This window comes from Elgaria multicarinata, chromosome 18, assembly GCF_023053635.1.
Source record: "Elgaria multicarinata webbii isolate HBS135686 ecotype San Diego chromosome 18, rElgMul1.1.pri, whole genome shotgun sequence".
Taxonomy (NCBI): domain Eukaryota; kingdom Metazoa; phylum Chordata; class Lepidosauria; order Squamata; family Anguidae; genus Elgaria; species Elgaria multicarinata.
The window spans coordinates 19,875,768-19,894,021 of record NC_086188.1 but is presented as its reverse complement, the minus strand read 5'-3'; the positions used below and the strand labels follow the sequence as shown (position 1 = coordinate 19,894,021).

At 46.1% G+C, this 18,254-nt stretch overlaps 1 protein-coding gene across 3 annotated transcripts in view; it reads right to left on the bottom strand.

Moving 5' to 3' along the window:
• OSBP2 (oxysterol binding protein 2) overlaps nucleotides 1–18,254 on the bottom strand; it is a 186,162-nt gene that overhangs the window by 25,210 nt on the left and 142,698 nt on the right. For all 3 annotated transcript variants that reach the window (XM_063144265.1, XM_063144266.1, XM_063144267.1), the window contains 4 exons: nucleotides 7,853–8,051; nucleotides 5,086–5,209; nucleotides 4,609–4,675; nucleotides 2,255–2,422 (listed from right to left, as the gene is read on the bottom strand). In XM_063144265.1, coding sequence (XP_063000335.1) covers nucleotides 2,255–2,422; nucleotides 4,609–4,675; nucleotides 5,086–5,209; nucleotides 7,853–8,051 — 558 coding nt within the window. The remainder of the gene's footprint in view (nucleotides 1–2,254; nucleotides 2,423–4,608; nucleotides 4,676–5,085; nucleotides 5,210–7,852; nucleotides 8,052–18,254) is intronic.

The window sequence follows — 18,254 nt, the reverse complement described above, 5'->3', positions numbered from 1 at the left end:
TTGAGCTGTATAGACTAACGCACTGAGTTATTCAAGGTAACCCAGGTTAGAAAACCTACAAACATTAATAATCAAGAAGCACCTTGGAAAACTGCTACTGTCATTCTTCTAGTGATGTGGTGAGAGAGATAAAATAGCCAAATGTTAAGAAGTTCCCATTTTTCTTTTCTTTTTTAGACTCTAGCAAAACTTCAAGGAAATAAACAGATGTTTGACTTCTATAAAATGGCTGTGCCAACATAAAACCACATATTAAAGCAGACGAAAAAAGAACTGGAAGTCATAAAAAGCTGTTCTAAGGTAATATCGTATGCTATTTCTGTAGTTCTAAATCTCTCATTGCTTTAATTTCGAAATGATCATTCTATTTTAATTGGGATGTAATAAGAAAGGCACTTTGGATTTGTACATTTCCGTTTTCTCAGCCTCACGGCATCAGAGAAAGCTGGTTTATACATCAAACTATGAGCCATTTAATGCTCTACAACTAACCTATCTGATTTTATAATCTATGTTATTGCCCAAACTAAAATTCAAGTGACTGCATTTGTAATTTTTTCAATGTAAGCTTCAAAACCTCTTTGGAATAAACAGCAAGGTTAATACTGCATTGTCTTCAAAGTTTCATCAAAATTGGTTAAACTGTGTGGCTAGCTTATGTCAGTAAGGAGTTGGCATTAGACATCATGGCTTCCACCCTGTATATTAGAGTCAAAGCTAAAATGTACCACTTAGACAGACAGATCTGGATACAGCAGCTCAAAACAACAAAAACAACAAACCAACTCAAGAAAACAAATTCTCCTCAAATAGCCTGAAAACCTGGAAAAATTCCCTGACTCTACTTGGCTTGATGCTTACAATTATGGAATTCATTCCCACAGGATGTGGTGCTGGGCCCAACACAGTCACCTTTAAAAGGGAATTAAAGAAATTCATGGAGCATAACAACGGCTTCTAGTCATGATGGCCCCGTTCAGAAGACACCTTAAACCATGGCTTTAACCATGGTGGTTAAGCCAGAAAGCCGGGCTGTATTCAGAAGACACCTTAAACCATGGCTTTAACCATAGTGGTTAAGCCAGAAAGCCGGGCTGTATTCAGAAGACACCTTAAACCATGGCTTTAACCATGGTGGTTAAGCCAGAAAGCCGGGCTATATTCAGAAGACACTTAAACCATGGCTTTAACCGTGGTGGTTAAGCCAGAAAGCCGGGCTGTATTCAGAAGACACCTTAAACCATGGCTTTAACCATAGTGGTTAAGCCAGAAAGCCGGGCTGTATTCAGAAGACACCTTAAACCATGGCTTTAACCATAGTGGTTAAGCCAGAAAGCCGGGCTGTATTCAGAAGACACCTTAAACCATGGCTTTAACCATGGTGGTTAAGCCAGAAAGCCAGGCTGTGTTCAGAAGACACTTAAACCATGGCTTTAACCACGGTGGTTAAGCCAGAAAGCCGGGCTGTATTCAGAAGACACCTTAAACCATGGCTTTAACCGTGGTGGTTAAGCCAGAAAGCCGGGCTGTATTCAGAAGACACCTTAAACCATGGCTTTAACCGTGGTGAATAAAGCAAAAAGCCTTATTCACCATGGTTAAAGCCATGGTTTAAGGTGTCTTCTGAATGGGCCCGATGAGTATATATTTCTCTGCATGCCATTTGCTGGGGCACATGAGCAAGAAGGTTCTTTCACACTCCTGTCCTGCTTGGAGCATCTGGTTGGCGACGGGAGGAACAGAATGCCGGACTAGAGAGGCCCCTGGCCTAAACCAGCAGCTCTCTTCTTGCATGCTTAGGACCACTGCTCTGACTTGGTATAAGGCAGCTCCCATTTTTATCCTGTCCTTCTGCCAAAGACCCAAATGAGGTGGTTTCTTCTCCACCGCATCTTATCGTCACAACAACCCTGTGATGTAGGTTAGGCTAACAGAGCGTGACGGGCCAAAGGCTACCCAGGCAGCTTTGTGGAGGAACAGTAGATCTACATCTCAGTCTCCCTAATACCCCCAACCTCTATTCTGCCACTTTCTCTCAAAACACCTCTTTCTCTGCTGTCCTGAGTTCCAGGGCTGGAATGGGATGGAAGCTTAAATAAAAGCCTCACCAACGGGCAGCACCAAGCACCCTCCCACTCACTGCTCAGTACCCATCAGGAGCGGGGCCATGTGCCTCCATGTCACGCCCACCAGCGATGAAGCCCATGAGCCGACAGCCCACCGAAAGGGACGGCGCACAGGAGGAGACACTTACAGGCATGGGGATCTTGGACAGCTCTTTGCCAATGCAGTTCTTCATTATGCTCCAGAGGTTAAGGCTGTAGTTGGGTTTGTCCGGAATTCGAGACCGTCTCTTCTTCTTAGGCAAGACATCTTTGCTCGTACTCTCAAGGCTACTACACGGACTGGGGCTTTCGAACACCTGGAAAAGGATGAGAGCCAACGGAGGTCAAAGAACTGCTCAACCAGCAGCACATTCCAAGGTTTTCAGTACCCTGCTCTGAGTAAGCCAGGTCAACTAGGAAAAGCCCATCTTATGGAATCAAAAGGACCGAGACAAAAGGCATTCCCCCTCCTGCCCCATCGACCCTCAACGTGAGTCTTATTATTTTATTTTATTTTATTTTATTTATTTATTTATTTATTTATCTTATTATATTTTTATACTGCCCAATAGCCGAGGCTCTCTGGGTAGTTCACAATTAAAACCCTAAAATACACCAGATCAAAACATAATATAAAGCTTTAAAAGTTTTGAAAATACCCACGTAAAACCAAAATAAACCCAGCAGTAGTTACTGCCCAGGGAAAGCCTGTGCGAAAAGATGGGTTTTCAGGAGGCGTTTAAAGGATGTGACATTTTCTGCCTGAGCTGCAGAGCCGCTACAGAGAAGGCCCTGTCTACAATTGGTCAGGGAGGACATACAGAGTTGGGCCGTGAGCCTGGCTTAAGGACAGCTGCACCAGTGACACCTTCGCTGCTGGGTTTGTTTTGAAGGGAAGGAGAAAGACTGAAAGACTGAGACGCCGTAAAGAAATTAAAAGAGGGTTCCACGTTGTAGGTTGGGGGTCAAAGGTTGTTCTTGGTGTCTGAAAAGAAGACCACAGTAGGCGTCTGATTTCTACTGCCACCTCTTGCCTATGAAAGTGGCCCCGCAAAGAATATTAAGGAAGCAGGAATTGTGCACCATAAATTCCTGTTCTGCAGAGAGGCAGAATGGTGCCTCTCATCCCTCTCCCACCCACTGGGAAGCAGGGCCAACTTGCTAACTGATTGCTCCCCAAGACCGGAATTGGAGAAAGCAAGAGCCCACCTCCATAAACGGAGCTCCACTGAAATGCTGCTCCCTTAACAAGAGGCATGGCTGTTCTGTGGGTTCAGAAATACCTTCGCGAGAGGAGTCAATGAGCCAGCTGGTCTTGCTGCTTACAATGCATGGGGAATCCCAAAGGTCCCCTCTCTCTACCAGAGAACCCAGCATTGGCAGAGAGTGCATTCAGTCCTATGTGCGTGTGTTTGCATGTAAACAAATAAAACGTATATGCCATTTTTGGGGCGACCAAAGAGCATCCCAATCAGCATAAAATAAAACACAAATAAAAACAGACACACGCAACAGGCAGGAGGAGCAAATAACGCAAGACTAAAAGCTTCTCAGAGCAAGACAGTCTTCCCAGAAAATCATTTTTCTCTCACTCCATGTACTGGGCTCGTAGAATCATAGAATCATAGAATAGCAGAGTTGGAAGGGGCCTAAAAGGCCATCGAGTCCAACCCCCTACTCAATGCAGGAATCCACCCTACAGCATCCCTGACAGATGGTTGTCCAGCTGCCTCTTGAAGGCCTCTAGGGTGGGAGAGCCCACCACCTCCCTAGGTAACTGATTCCATTGTCATACTACTCAAACAGTCAGGAAGTTTTTCTTGATGTCCAGCCGGAATCTGGCTTCTTTTAAGTTGGGCCCGTTATTCCGTGTCCTGCACTCTGGGAGGATCAAGAATCCTCACTCAGCTGGATGCCCTCCTCACTTCTCAAACACATTGGCCTGGTATGAATGTAGCAACTAACTATGGGTTAATCAGCCAACAGTTAGTTCGGGGCCGCACTGGAGCAAGCATGCTGTTTCTTACCTGCACACAAGCCCTGCTTTGCACCAGCTTCCAAAAACAACCCAGGAACCCACGGTTTGTGGTTGAGTTACAACTCTGGGTTATTTCTACCTCAACAGCCCAGAACATAGGATTCAGATGTGGCATCAAACAACCCAGGAATGGGGCATTCCTGGGTTGTTTATAAAAGTGGACACAAAGTGGTGAGTGCGTGGGAGGCAGGACCCTTGCTTGCTCTGGCGTGGCCCCGCCAATTCGTGGGTTAAACCACCCACGAACTGGTGTTACATGCGAACCAGGTCATTATGGAAAACTCCATCGTAGGACACAAGGGGTTGATCGCCCCTTCCTGCTACACACCTGCCTCTTTAGCTCGGAGGAAGCGGGGGCTACCACCAGGTTGGGCTCTTCCCAAGGGGGAGGAGCCAACCGTGGGTCCTTCCTCTTGACAGACCCTTGGTCTCCTACCCTTCTGAGCCCTGCCCAAGCACACTTACGCTGTCCTCCAAGGCCCAGTCATTGCCACGGCCCTCACTGGCTCCACTGATGTTGCTGTCCGTGCGCCTGCAGAAAACACACATGCGACAGTGACAGGTGAGACGGAGCATGATAGCCCAACACAGCGTGCGCTGGCATTGCCCGTCTACTGCAGAAGTGTCCGTAGAACGTGCCAAGGAGGGAGAGAGTCACAAACGAGGGCGGGATTCCGATATGCAAATGCGGCGCGGGACATTCTTACTGGCCCCAGCTCCTTTCATTTCGACTCAGCTCAGCCCACTCCTAGAAGGGAATCAGCTGGTTGCACGGAAGGAGATGGTCCTTTGCCCCATCAGGGTGAATGCAACCGGCCCATTAATTACGGACACTCTTCTAAATACTTAATGGAACGCCGGCCTGTCCCTTTTGATACGGCCGACAATGCCCCTGCCAAGTGCTACGGGGCGCGGGGGCGGGGGGGGCTTTGAGATGCCTACCTGTGGTGCTTCGAAGGATCCGCAGCTACTGTGATGAAAGCGTGTGCGTCCTCCATGGCGTCAAAGTATTCTGTCTCCTCATCTTCGTCACTGGCTTCTCCTTTCACGCTCTGCACGCTCCCTCCTGGCAGAGACAGACACACCGGTGAACACCCCCCTGTCAGCACAGGCGACAAACAAAGCAGGAGCAGCTAGGTGGCCCCTTCTATTTCTTCGGTAACGTTTTCATTCAAAGACGTTTCAGTTCAAGTAGGCCTTTGGCACGTCAGCTGGTCTGCTGCAGAAGCAGCTTCTGTCGGGTTGGATACGGCGTTTCTTTCTTTTCTTGTGGTGCTCTTAATTGTGCTGTTCATCTATTTGTTTTTACAACGGGTTTCACGAAGTTTATTTTCACCCTGCTTTCTTCTTATCGTTAGCTACCTTGAGCACCATTTTTCAGGTGAAAAGGTAGTGTATAAATCAAATACGGTGACCCTATGAAAAGGAGGACAGGGCTCCTGAATCTTTAACAGTTGCACAGAAAAGGGAATTTCAGCGGGTGCCATTTGTAGGCATGCAGCACCTGGTGAAATTCCCTCTTCATCACAACAGTTAAAGCTGCAGGAGCCCTGTCCTCTTTCATATCTGGTCAGCCTTTGGCGGAAAGCTGTATGTATGCTTGCACATATGAACACATGTGTAAATGTGTAGTTCTCCCCCACCCCCAATCTCAGGACAGCAGGAGACACCTGGAGCTTGCAAGGAACTTGGCAGTATTAAATATTCCAATATACAGAACAGCGTTTTCCATGGTCTGCTGAATTCTTTGCCGTCAGCTGTCAGGGAAGGCTGAAATATTTCACAGTTTACCCTGGTACTTCAGAGACTGCCCAAGTAGTAGTTTTGCAATTATTGGATGTCCTTAGATATTGCAATTTCTATAGGAATATAAGAGCTCGTTTTATTTTCCCTGCACTTTCTTTATATCCAGGAAGTTCTGATGAGTTTTATATCTCTATACTCATACTAATATCATAATTGCTGGAAACACGGCAAAGTTCCGTGCTGCACCTATTAGAATATCTTCACGGATATTACGCGAGGCTGAGTCATTTTCAGTTTGATTCTTTTGCATTTTGTTACTGATCTCGTTAAATGTAACAACGTTGTTGTACTATCAGAATGTATGTGTTTTCATTGGGCAGGTTGGTCACTGGTACACCTAGGGGGGAACACATTACACCAGTATTAAAATCTCTTCACTGGCTGCCAATTAGTTTCCGGGCAAAGTATCAAGTGTTGGTTATAACTTTAAAGCCTTACATGGTTTGGGTCCAGGCTACCTGCGGGATCGCCTTCACCTGTACAATCCGCCCCGCACACTCTGGTCCTCTGGGAAGAATCTACTTCAGTCTGCCAAAATTAGGCTGACAAGTATTACCCAGAGGACTTTCTCTTCTGCTGCTCCCAGACTGTGGAATGGCCTGCCAGAGGAGATTCATCAACTTAAAAGTCTTTTAGCATTTAAGAAAGCTATAAAGACTGATCTATTCCAGCAGGCCTATCCAGTGGGATTTTAGGATGTTTTAATAATCCATGCTCAGATAACCTCTCGTTTGGATTACTGCAATGCGTTATACGTGGGTCTGCCTTTGAAAACGGTCCGGAAACTTCAGCTGGTACAAAACAGGGCAGCCCGTTTACTAACAGGGACTGGCTGGTGAGACCATATTACACCAGTCCTTTTACAACTTCATTGGCTGCCAGTCCAGGTCCGGGCCCGATTCAAAGTGCTGGTATTGACATTCAAAGCCCTAAACGGTTTGGGGCCAGGTTATTTGAAGGGACGCCTCCTCACATATGTACCTGCCCGGACCTTAAGATCATCTACAGGGGCCCTTCTCCGTGAACCCCTGCCAAAGGAAGTGAGGCAGGTGGCTACTAGGAGGAGGAATTTCTCCACTGTGGCACCCCGGTTGTGGAATGAGCTCCCCAGAGCCGCCTGGCACTTACACTGTACTCTTTCTGTCGCCAGCTGAAGACCTTTTTATTCTCTCAGTATTTTAACACTTAATTTTAGCTTAAATTTAAATTTTACTGTTCTAACTCTGTATTTTAATCTTATATCAATTTTGCTGCGTGGTTTTATCCTGGTAGTGCTTTTTATACTGTATTTTGTATTTGTGCTTTTAACCTGTTGGTTGTTTTATTATGGTTGTAATTTTTGTGAACCGGCCAGAGAGCTTTGGCTATTGGGCGGTATAAAAACGTAATAAATAAATTAATAAATAAATAATGTGTACTATGTTTTTAATCATTTTTATGTATTTATACTTATTGTTATTCCCTGGCTCGATCCAAACAGAGAGGCGGGTAAGAAATATTTTAGTAGTAGCAGTAGTAGTAGTAGTATTTTGGCTCATTGTTCGGGTTCCTAAATGATTTGTTTTTACGATCTGTGGCCCGGTAATAAAGAACTGCTCCTCCTGTGGGTGGCAGAGGAGGATTTGGCTTACCCCAGCAGCGTAGTGTGGCTGCCTGCACACCGCTAACGTGCAGGGCAGGAGCTGCTGGCCTCTCAGGCGTTTGTCTGGAGTGACTGCCAGAGAAGAGAAGAAGCTCACTGGGTGACTTTGGGCCAGTCACTGACTCTCAGCCTAACCTACCTCACAGGGTCGTGTTGAGGATAAAATGGAGAGTACGAGGAAGATCATGTAGGCCACCTTCGGCGCCTTGGGTATAAATCTAACAAAGAAATAAGGGGAGTAAATAAGTGGGGGGGCCCCACCTTTGGATACGTGGGTGTTGCTGTTGCTGTTGGTAGAGAGGGCAGGGGCCCCTCGGCAGGCCCGCTCCAAGCTGTTGTGCTGCTTCGCTAACTGCTCAATGGTCTCCTCCAGGCGGATCCGCTGCTCGCGCTCATACTGGAGCGCCCGCTGCCATTTCCGACTGTGGGTCTCCGCTAAGTCCAGGAAGTCCCGGCAGGCCTGGGGGAAAGAGGAGGTCAGAGGTCAGCAGGGGCTGGCTGCGGGGGCTCTGAAATGCCACCGGGAGGCCAGCAGTGCTGAGGGGCGGATGAGAATGAGGCCCTCACCAAATGTCCAGCCCACCCCTTCCCTCAGGCTCAGGGTGGGTTGCAACGACCCTGTTCAGAAGACACGCAAAGCCACAGTGGTTAAGCGTTTTGAGCTGAACAAGACGGCTTGGCATGTCATGTGAACCATTCCTAACCACGGTGGCTACATAACCACGGTTTAAACACGCTCACTAACCATTCACTGCAAAAGGGTCCGCGGCCTAACCAGGGCGTAGCGTGTTGTCTGAACAGGCCCAATGTAACCACAGGCACAGAGATTAAGCAAACAAACAGCACACAAAGCAAAACGTCCTGGGGCCTGCAGCACCTGGCCCTGAGCGCATCGGAAGTGGCCTTTTACGGAGCCAGACTTTGTGCCATCTAGCTCAGCACGGTCTGAACTGACTGGCAGGGTCTGACGCAGGCATCGTTCCCAGCTCTTCCTGAAGAGGAACAGAGCCCGGGACTTTCTGCATTTACTCGTTTTTAAAAAACTTTTCTTGGCCGCCATTCAGGGCAGAAGCCCTCCCCCAGGCGGCTTACAGCAATAAAAGACCCCAAAACAGTTAAAATATTAAAAACTGTAAAAAAACATAAACACAACAAAATCTTTGTTAACCGCCCAGAGAGCTTTGGCTATCGGATGGTATATACATGTAATAAATGTAATAATACAGCAATAAAAACGACGCACTTGCCGCTCTTCTCTCTGCCCATTATTATTATTATTACTATTATTATTATTATTATTAATTTATATAGCACCATCAATGTACATGGTGCCCCAAATGCCCCTCATAACTCTCCCTCCATTTTGTCAGACCCTTCCTGCTTTCCTACCCCCTCCAGTCCCAGATCTTTCCACTTCCCCAGAATCTGCTCAGCCAATGGCAGCCCAAGATACTTTTGCCTGCCCTGCCACTCTCTGACATGAGGGAAGCTCAACCAATCACTGCCAGAGCCTTTACGACTACCAACCACCACCAGCAGCAGTAAATTCCCAGCACATGCAGGTAGCCGCACCCAACCGAAAGCTTAACCCTGCTGCCCCACTGAACGTGTATTACGCAGAACGACAGTGGAACCAGTGACCTAGGGAGGTGGTGGGCTCTCCCACCCTAGAGGCCTTCAAGAGGCAGCCGGACAGCCATCTGTCAGGGATGCTTTAAGGTGGATTCCTGCACTGAGCAGGGGGTTGGACTCGATGGCCTTCTAGGCCCCTTCCAACGCTACTATTCTATGATTCTATGAACAATCTTGGGGGTCTCCAAGAGGCCGGCGCTTTGATAAGTCTGCCGAGGAAGGAAAATGTACATCTGGAAGGCAGACCCTAAAAGATCTGGGCACTCTCAGACGCAGGGAGCAAGACTGCCAACGCTACGTGGATCATTATTCCATTCAAGGCTTTATATATTTATTATTATTTATTTATTAATTACATTTCTATGCCACCCAATAGCCGGAGCTCTCTGGGCGGTTCACAAAAATTAAAAACATTCAAAGTATAAAACAACAGTATAAAACCATAATATAAAATACAATATAAAAGCTCAACCAGATAAAAACAGCAGCAATGCAAAATTACAAGAGTTGTAACTTCTATAACAAAATTATAGAGGTGTGACTATACTCAGATTCTTTAAGAGCCCAGAGGAAGCATATAGGGCATGGCACTGGGCACAACATCCAGCTTCCAGGGCATCTCAGCTTTCTTTCCTTTAAAAACGTGTTTCTAGGGACTTCCCAAGGTCATCTAAACTAACACCTTGGCAGTGCTGGAAATCAACTGCTGCAGCATCCCTGAAACGTGGACATCCAGCCTGTGCTCAAAAACCTCCAACGAAAGAGAATCCTCCACCTCCCGGTAGACCGTTCCACCATCTAAAAGGAAGTTCTTTCTAATCTTAGGTCAAAATCCCTTTACTTGTGAATTGAACTTTTTGATTCAGCTCCGGCACAAAAGAGAGCAAATTTGCTCCATTTTTTTTTTCTGTGGCAGCCATTCCGATATTTGAAGATGGCTGTCATATTGCCTTTTAATAATCTCCTCTTCAGGCTAAACAAACATTACGGCTTTAAAGAGAGGCCTGAAAATATCTGTGAAGATAGGCAGTGGCTGACGAAATCTCAGAAGCCAAAAAGAAGTGGCTAAATAAGCTTTTTGGACGTTGAGAGGCTCCCAAGAAGATGTAGAAGAACTGGAATAATGCAAAATAGTGAACACCGAAGAGTAATACAAAATAAATTTTAGGTATCTGCTCGGTTTTCATAATGTGTAGCAGTGGCAGAAGTCCCTTTTTCGTGGCAGAGAACCTGGATTGCCAGGACACAGAATGAAGGATTTGAGCCCAGAATATGTGCAGAATATGTGCAACCAGCACACTGAATTATGCTCCAGAAGAGAATGGGGTGAAGGGGAGCAATCCAAATTGAGGGCACACGCAAACGGAGCGCCGAAGGCTGTCGTGGCAAAAAATAGCCCTTCCACCACAGCACATGCTGTGCGATGCTCCCCCTTTGCACATCTCAAATTAGCCCCAAACCGCTAAATAGAGTCAATCATACAAACTGAGCAGATGTCTCTATCAGTTGGGAGTCTTTACACAATATGTACAGCTTGGGATGGGGTGTTGCTGCTGCTGCTGCTGCAGAGTTTTGGTATTTGGGGCAGAGAGTGAACTCATCCTGGGGCATAAGCTCAGTGCCCCCACCCACCCCCACCCCAACACACAACACAGCCAGCTCTGAATTCCTCTCCATACTCCGCGTCCCGGCCTTCCAAGCCAGACAGAAACTGCTAGTTGTCTTTCCCTGTCCTTAGTCTAGTCAGCAGGGCAGTCTCCTGGGTACCAATTAGAGGCACAATACAGCAAGCTGCAACTGACAGCTTAAAGGCCTTCTTTTACAGGTGGGACAAGGACAGGACAGGGGCCTCTGGGGGAAGCCGCTGGTCCCAGACGTTGCGAGCAGAGCTTTCTAACCAACGGCTGGCATTTCCAATTCCAAATGTTCAACGCCGGAACTCACAATCCGAACTGAATCGTAAGACGAGCTTCTAAACAACTACTTAGTCTATTTAAATTTCTAGCACACACTACCTGAAGGACTCTCTCCGCTGCTCCTCAAAGCAAAGATATACAAAATAAAGTGCAAAATAAAGCTATGAACACCCAACAGTACAAACTTAGCTGAGAACCAGCACAAATAATGATCTTGCAATGCCTCTGAAAGACACCTAGTTAAACACGTCTCCAGGGAGGCAGAAGAATCCATCAGAAAATGAACAGAAGGCAGGGCTTCTCCTGTTCCCTAGTTAGCACGCCTCTCCCGCTATATTTAACATTTATTATGGACTTACACCCCTGGTCAGCAACCAATCTTGCCAGAGGAAGTCAGGGATATTGGCAAAAGCCCAAGGCCACATCCACCCAAAATATCTGTGCCAACAAGACTTGGCACCTTGCTCATCCATACCCCTCTGTTCCCTCTGGAGTTGCCAATTAAAGGTATAGATCAGGAGAAAACGTCAGGGGTGTGGGATGTACGTTGTTTTTAACTAGAAGCCCAAGATTGACCAACTAGAGCCTAGTGCGAAAGGCGCACATTAAGAACTAAAGAATTCTGAGCCCAGGAATCTGTTCTGAGTGCTATAATTGAACACAGCTCATAAGTCCTTCCAAACAAAAATCTATTCCTGGTTGTCTCCCACATCCACTTCCTTCACTGCAGCAGATATACACTGGGGTGAGGGTGAGGATTCATTTTGTCATTGCTATTGTTAAACAAGCGGGAGCCAAAAGTCCTTGCAAATCTACTGCAAATAGAGTAGGCAAGATACTACGGCTGAAACTGGGTTTCTTATTGGGGGGAAACAAATCCGTAGCAGGAGGCCATCAGCCAAAAGAGAGCCAAAAGACAAGGGAACGGAGGGTTCAGTGGTTTTGGAAACTGGAAGCCACAACTTGCTGGCAGCAAATCAGAACCAGCCCTTTAAAGTAGGCTTATAAACAGCAGGCGAGAGTTTAATTTCTAGGTGCAGGGTTTAATTGCATCGCATGCTCGTTACTGACCACTCACGGTTTTTCGCGTGTCTTTTCGATGCTGATGTCTGCTGTCTGGCCTTTTTTCCGTGACAAAATAGACCCCCCCTAAACCAAAACTTGCCGCCATTTCCTGCTGTGTACAGGAAAAGCAGCGCAATAAAAACGCCCACTGAATGGGCCACGTGGTCGTTGCTGCTTCCCCTTTCTCCGTGTAAAGAAATCGTCACTATTGTGGGACAGCAGCAGGAGACCATAGCGGCGGTAGGGAAACACGATTTTCCCCGTCTGATGACGCTCTAAATCTACCATCAGGAGTGCTGGAAACATTCAAAATCCATAAGAGAGAGTCTCTTGGGGAAGGTGCAGCGATGTGTTGGTGACCCCCCTCGGTTACTGCATATACAGTCTAACTATGATACAAATCAGGGGTGAGTAACTTCTGGATTTCCAGATCTCTAGCCAGCAGGCTTGATGGGAGTTGTAGGCCAAAAATGAGATGGCCAAAAGTTGCCCACCCCCTGGTATAAAATATGCTGAGATGCCTTCCCCTAACCCACCGCCACCTTATCACTGCTTATGAATCTCCAAAGCCTGTTTGCAATTATTTCCTTTCCTCTGTAATCCTCCATGGCTTCATAAACGGTCCTTTAACAGAAACAGTCTCCCCCCACCTTTTCCTTTTTTTTAAACAGCTCTTAAGAAGCGAGCCTCGTGTGGCGCAGAGCAGTAAAGCAGCAGTTTCTGCAGCTGAAACTCTCCCCACGGCCTGAGTTCGATCCCAGCAGAAGCTGGTTTCAGGCAGCCGGCTCGGGTCGAGTCAGCCTTCCATCCTCCCGAGGTCGGTAAAATGAGTACCCAACTAGCTGGGGGAAAGGTAATAACGGCTGGGGAAGGCAACGGCAAACCACCCCGCTATAAGGCCTGCAAAGAAAACGTCAGCGAAAGCTTGCACGAGAAGTTCCTTCCTTCCTTCTTAAATGAAGCACAGTAATTACAGGTAATGTTTTCAAAATGTATTATTTGAAAACATTCCTTCCCCATCAACTGAGGACAGCTAGTAATTTCCATATTAACACTCCGGAGAAGCAGCAGGCAGGCTGGTTCTTCTAGTGCAGGCTTCCTCAACCTGGGGCGCTCCAGATGTGTTGGACTACAGCTCCCAGAATGCACCAGCCAGCCACCCAGCCCCAGGTTGAGGAAGGCTGTTCTAGTGGAGAGATGGAACCTTTAATACACAGTAAGACACAGGCTAGCTGAAATAAAGAATCTTCTTAAAGCATCTTTTTAGAGAACGGGAAATAATGTTGCCCCGAGATTTGATGAGATTATTTACGCACTGATTTATTGACACTGTTATTGATATTTGTAATCGTAGATATTATATTAGGTTTTTTGTTGTTACCGTATTTCTTTGATTCTAAGACACACTTTTTTCCCCATATAAACATCTCTAAAAACGGGGTGCATCTTAAAATTGTGGATGTGTCTTAGGGTTTTTTTTCTGCTGGTGTTACTGAAATTAGTGTGCATCTTACAATCGATGGCGTCTTACAATCGAAGAAATACAGTATATTTATTGCAGTTCATCTAACATATTGCAATTCGCTTTGGGCATAATCTTATGGAAAACTGTCATCCTACAAAATGAATGAGTAACTGGTAAAGTATTCCACAAATAAGGAGCACTAAGACAAACACAACACAGAGGAAGAGATAAAAGGCAATAAAGGACTAGAAGAATGCAAAGACTAAAGGCAAAGAGGAAAACACAGAAGTCATGGATGGAAGATAAGCGGAGTTAATACATTGGGTCGGATCCAGGATCTGCCTTCTGTTGGCAGAAGTCCACTCATGCAAGGTGCCTGCACCTGATTTTTGGTGACTCCTCCAGTACCACAGTTCATCCCATTCAGCAGAGACCCCTGACTGAAGCAGCTGGTATGTGGAAGAGGGGGTGGGGAAATTCACTTCCACCAGCCCAGTTACACACGCCTAAACCTGGATCCAATCCCTTGAAAGTAAATAATAGAATGTAACACCTGGCAAGAAAAGAGAAAACTAAGTGAGGAATTAATCAAAAGCAAAGTAATATGGTCATATTTGCGTTTTGGGAAAAAAAATTAGGTCTGGCAGCAGAGCAGAGCACCAAAGAGAAATGAAGAAGTGCTACAATAATTCAGCCAGGGCAAAATAAGATCCACACCAAAGTTTGGACAGCAGAAAGAGAAGATTAAACTTTACGCAATATTTGACTGACAACAGGACTTTGCTAATGATAAAATCTGAGATGAAAAAGAAAGAGAAGAATCCAGAGCGCCACTCAGCTTTCTAAGCTTGAGGAGAATCAAAAATCCCACCGCTGCCTCCCATCAACAAATAAAGGAATAGAAAGATTGGGGGGAAACTAAGCTCTGTTTTTAGACGAATTCGCTGTAAAAGGATGAGCAGACAGGCATGAGGAAATAGCAAAGCTGCAAGATAAAAGATTTAACAAGAAGACAGAGGAAGACCGGAGACCGGAAAGAATAACTGGATATTGTCAGCACAGACGTGATCATTGTAGGCATATAGGAGCTTTCTGAAGATGGGAAGGTTAGGATTACCATCTGGATACCTGCCTTTGTGGCAGCTAAATCTCACTGTAATACGACAGCGTTGTCAAGGTGCTGATCACAATGGCACGCTCATTAACCTGCTGTGGTTTAATGAAGAACAGATTCCAAGGCAGAATTCACTTCTGAGGCAGAGTATTATTTTTTTAAAAGACTTTGTCTTATGAGTCCTTGCCTAACTCTCATCTTCGTAATCTTTTCTTTTTAACACAGTACGACAGAACGTTAATGGCTTTTCTCATAGAATGCAAACAGCAGCATTACCCGAAATTTACTTCTGCAACATTCGATACAAAAAGTGGATCAAGGGCAGGGTCCTATGTGTGGGTGTGCTCAATTCCGCTCTCGATTTGTTCAAGAAACAGAAAGCTAAAAGCTATCACCCTCACACTGGATAATGACTTGTTCGATTGGTCATTTGTTCTCCTTGATTATTCTTGCCTGCTCTGCTCCTAAGGGCGGAATGGTTTTGTAAGTACGGTGGCTGAATTCCTTTTCCTCCTTGGATCATTTCTGTATAGGAGGAAAATATTATTTATTATTTATTTATTTAGAATATTTATATACCGCTCCCCATTGAAAAATTTCGGAGATAAAAATTTTGGAGATAAAACAAGATCAAATGAAAATAAAAACAGAACAAAACAGTTAAAACAAAATTTAAAAGAAGCAATAACAGTAATCCAAGGCTGCATGTTAAAGAAAGGCTTCTTGGAATAAAGATGTTTTCAGGAGGCGCTGAAAGGAGTACAAGGTCGGAGCCTGCCTGACCTCCAGAGGCAGGGAGTTCCACAAGAGGGGGCCCACCACGCTGAAGGCTCTTCCCCTGGTGGATTCCAATCGGAGGATGGATCTAGGTGGAACCACCAGGAGCAGGTATACAAAATACAAGTCCCCCAAATGATATGGAAAGCAAGAAAGTGATAGACTTGGGGGAAACCTGTTCAGTCACTGACGTTGAGTTGTTTGCTTGCTATGTGCATCTACTACAATGTAAATAGGCTGCCGTTTCCCCCCAACCCATAATCGCCACAGAAAAGGAGCTTCCCAGAGTGCTGATTGCTTTTCAGTGTCGCAATGTAATGCGTTTTAAATGGAGGTGATGCCTGCACTGAAAGCACCTCAGACCACAACGCAACTTTGCACTGTTGTAACGAACAGTGTCACAGGCGGAAGTGATCACCAAAATGGCTCCTGGCGATGAGTCAGACCAAACCTGAAAACCTTTATTTTGTTCTTCAACTGGAACGGAACCTGAATCTTGTCTTGAACGTTTTTGCTGAACAAGAACAGAAATGTAAAATAAATTCAGGGTACTCGTTAAAAGTAGTTTGAACAAAGCAAGAAAACTGCTGTGATGCTCCTGGCCCCGGGCAGCATTAACTGTGAGCCCATAGTACAACTTTCTTGGAGGATTTTGTCCTTGAAGACAATGGAATCCAAGGCCAATGCAAAAGGACAGCAGACAGGGTGAAGGCCTGCCGCTTGAAGATATAAAGCATGTTATAGGGCTATTTTTGAAGAGATTGAACTTCTGTTTAGAATGAGAAGGGATGTGCTGTAAATCATAGAATCATAGAAGAGTTGGAAGGGGCCTACAAGGCCATCATGTCCAACCCCCTGCTCAAGGCAGGAATCCACATTAAAGCATCCCTGACAGAGGGTTATCCAGCTGCCTCTTGAGTGCTTCTAGGGTGGGAGAGCCCGCAGCCTCCCTAGGTCATGGGTTCCATTGTTGTACCACTCTTACAGTCAGGAAGTTTTTCCTGATGTTCAGCCGGAATCTGGCTTCCTGTAACTTGAGCCCATCAGTCCGTGTCCTACACTCTGGGATGATCAAGAAGAGATCCTGGCCCTCCTCTGTGTAACAACTTTTCAAGTATCTGAAGAGTGCTATCATGTCTCCCCTCAATCTCCTCTTCTCCAGGCTAAACAGGCCCAGTTCTTTCAGTCTCTCTTCATAGGGCTTTGTTTCCAGACCCCTGATCATCCTGGCTGCCCTCCTTTGAACACGCTCCGGCTTGTCTGCATCCTTCTTGAAGTGTGGTGCCCAGAACTGGACGCAATACTCAAGTTGAGTCCTAACCAGTGCTGAATAGAGGGGAATCAAGTGCATATAGTTGTTTTGAGGACATGTGATCAGCCTCAGTCCTTTACCTCCTAAAACAAAAAGGCTTTCTTACAGCTTTATTATATTTTTAAAAGAACAACTCGTTGGCAAAAGTAATGGGTTTCCATGGCTGTTCAAATGTGGGGAGATCAGGCATCCACAAACTTTTAAGTTGAGAAATGTCTAAGATGCAAAGTTAAAATTAAGTTAATAGACTGTTAAAATGCTGAGAAAATAAAAAGGTCTTCACCTGGTGTATAAAAGAGTATAATGTAGATGCCAGGCAAACCTCTTTAGGGAGCTCGGGGTGCCACAGCGGAGAAGACCCCCCTCCTGGTAGCCACCAGCCTCACTTCCTTTGGCAGGGGCTCACGGAGAAGGACTCTTGAGGATGACTTTAGAGTCCGAGCAGGTACATATGGGAGGAGGTGTTTATCAGGAAACAAGTTCAGCATTCACCTGACTTGCCGCCCACCTTCCCATTTGCACATCTTAAGGACAGTTGCAAAGTGTTTTGAAGAATGTCTGGTGGGGTGGGGGGGTGTGGACGAGGTCATGGGAGCTGCCGATAATACATGCCCACCACAAAGAGCTTTTATCCAGTTCAACCCCGGACCATGCTGAAAAGCACAATTTTCTCAAAGTTCAACCCAGGGACAGAAAAATGCACCTCTGCCATTCATAAAGTGATGTTTGCTTCTACCCTAAGAGAAGAAATATAGCTAGGAGGTCCCTCCATAGCCCCCTTTTAAGGTTTAACCCATTTTGCAGCAAGCGACCAGGGCTTCTGCAAATTTCTCCAGGTTGTCGCTGACCACAATCAGGCTGGAGGCTGAGCTAGATGGACCGCGAGGCTGATCGCAGCTGGCAAGGCGTGCATCTACTGTTAGCACTTCAAAGCAAGAACAATGTCAGTGGAACACTGCCCGAGAATCCGTGACCTTGCTTCACCGAGGCGATGCATCCCGCACACTCCCTTTGAGACTAACATTTTTTGACATTCGGTCTTCAGCTTCATCTATGGATCAGCTTAGGGAAGGGCAGGCAAAAACAGCCAGCTGGGCTTTATAGCTCATGTAGCGAAGGAGCATGTGGGTCACTGGAGAGAGCGGCTCGTGGGTTGTGCAGCCCGACACGTAGCTGTTTAGGGGGCGGCACCTTGGCTCCTTGAGTGGCAGGCGTGCCTCCGCCCCTTATTTAAAGACAATACAAGGCTGCAGGCAGGGCCCCTTCTGGTACATTTTCGGTGCTTTTCCCAATCTTAGATGATCACAATGATTGCTCCCTAGGAAGCAAAATATAAGTTCACATAGACCTGTTTTTTGAGACTCCTGAGATGTCTTCCTGTA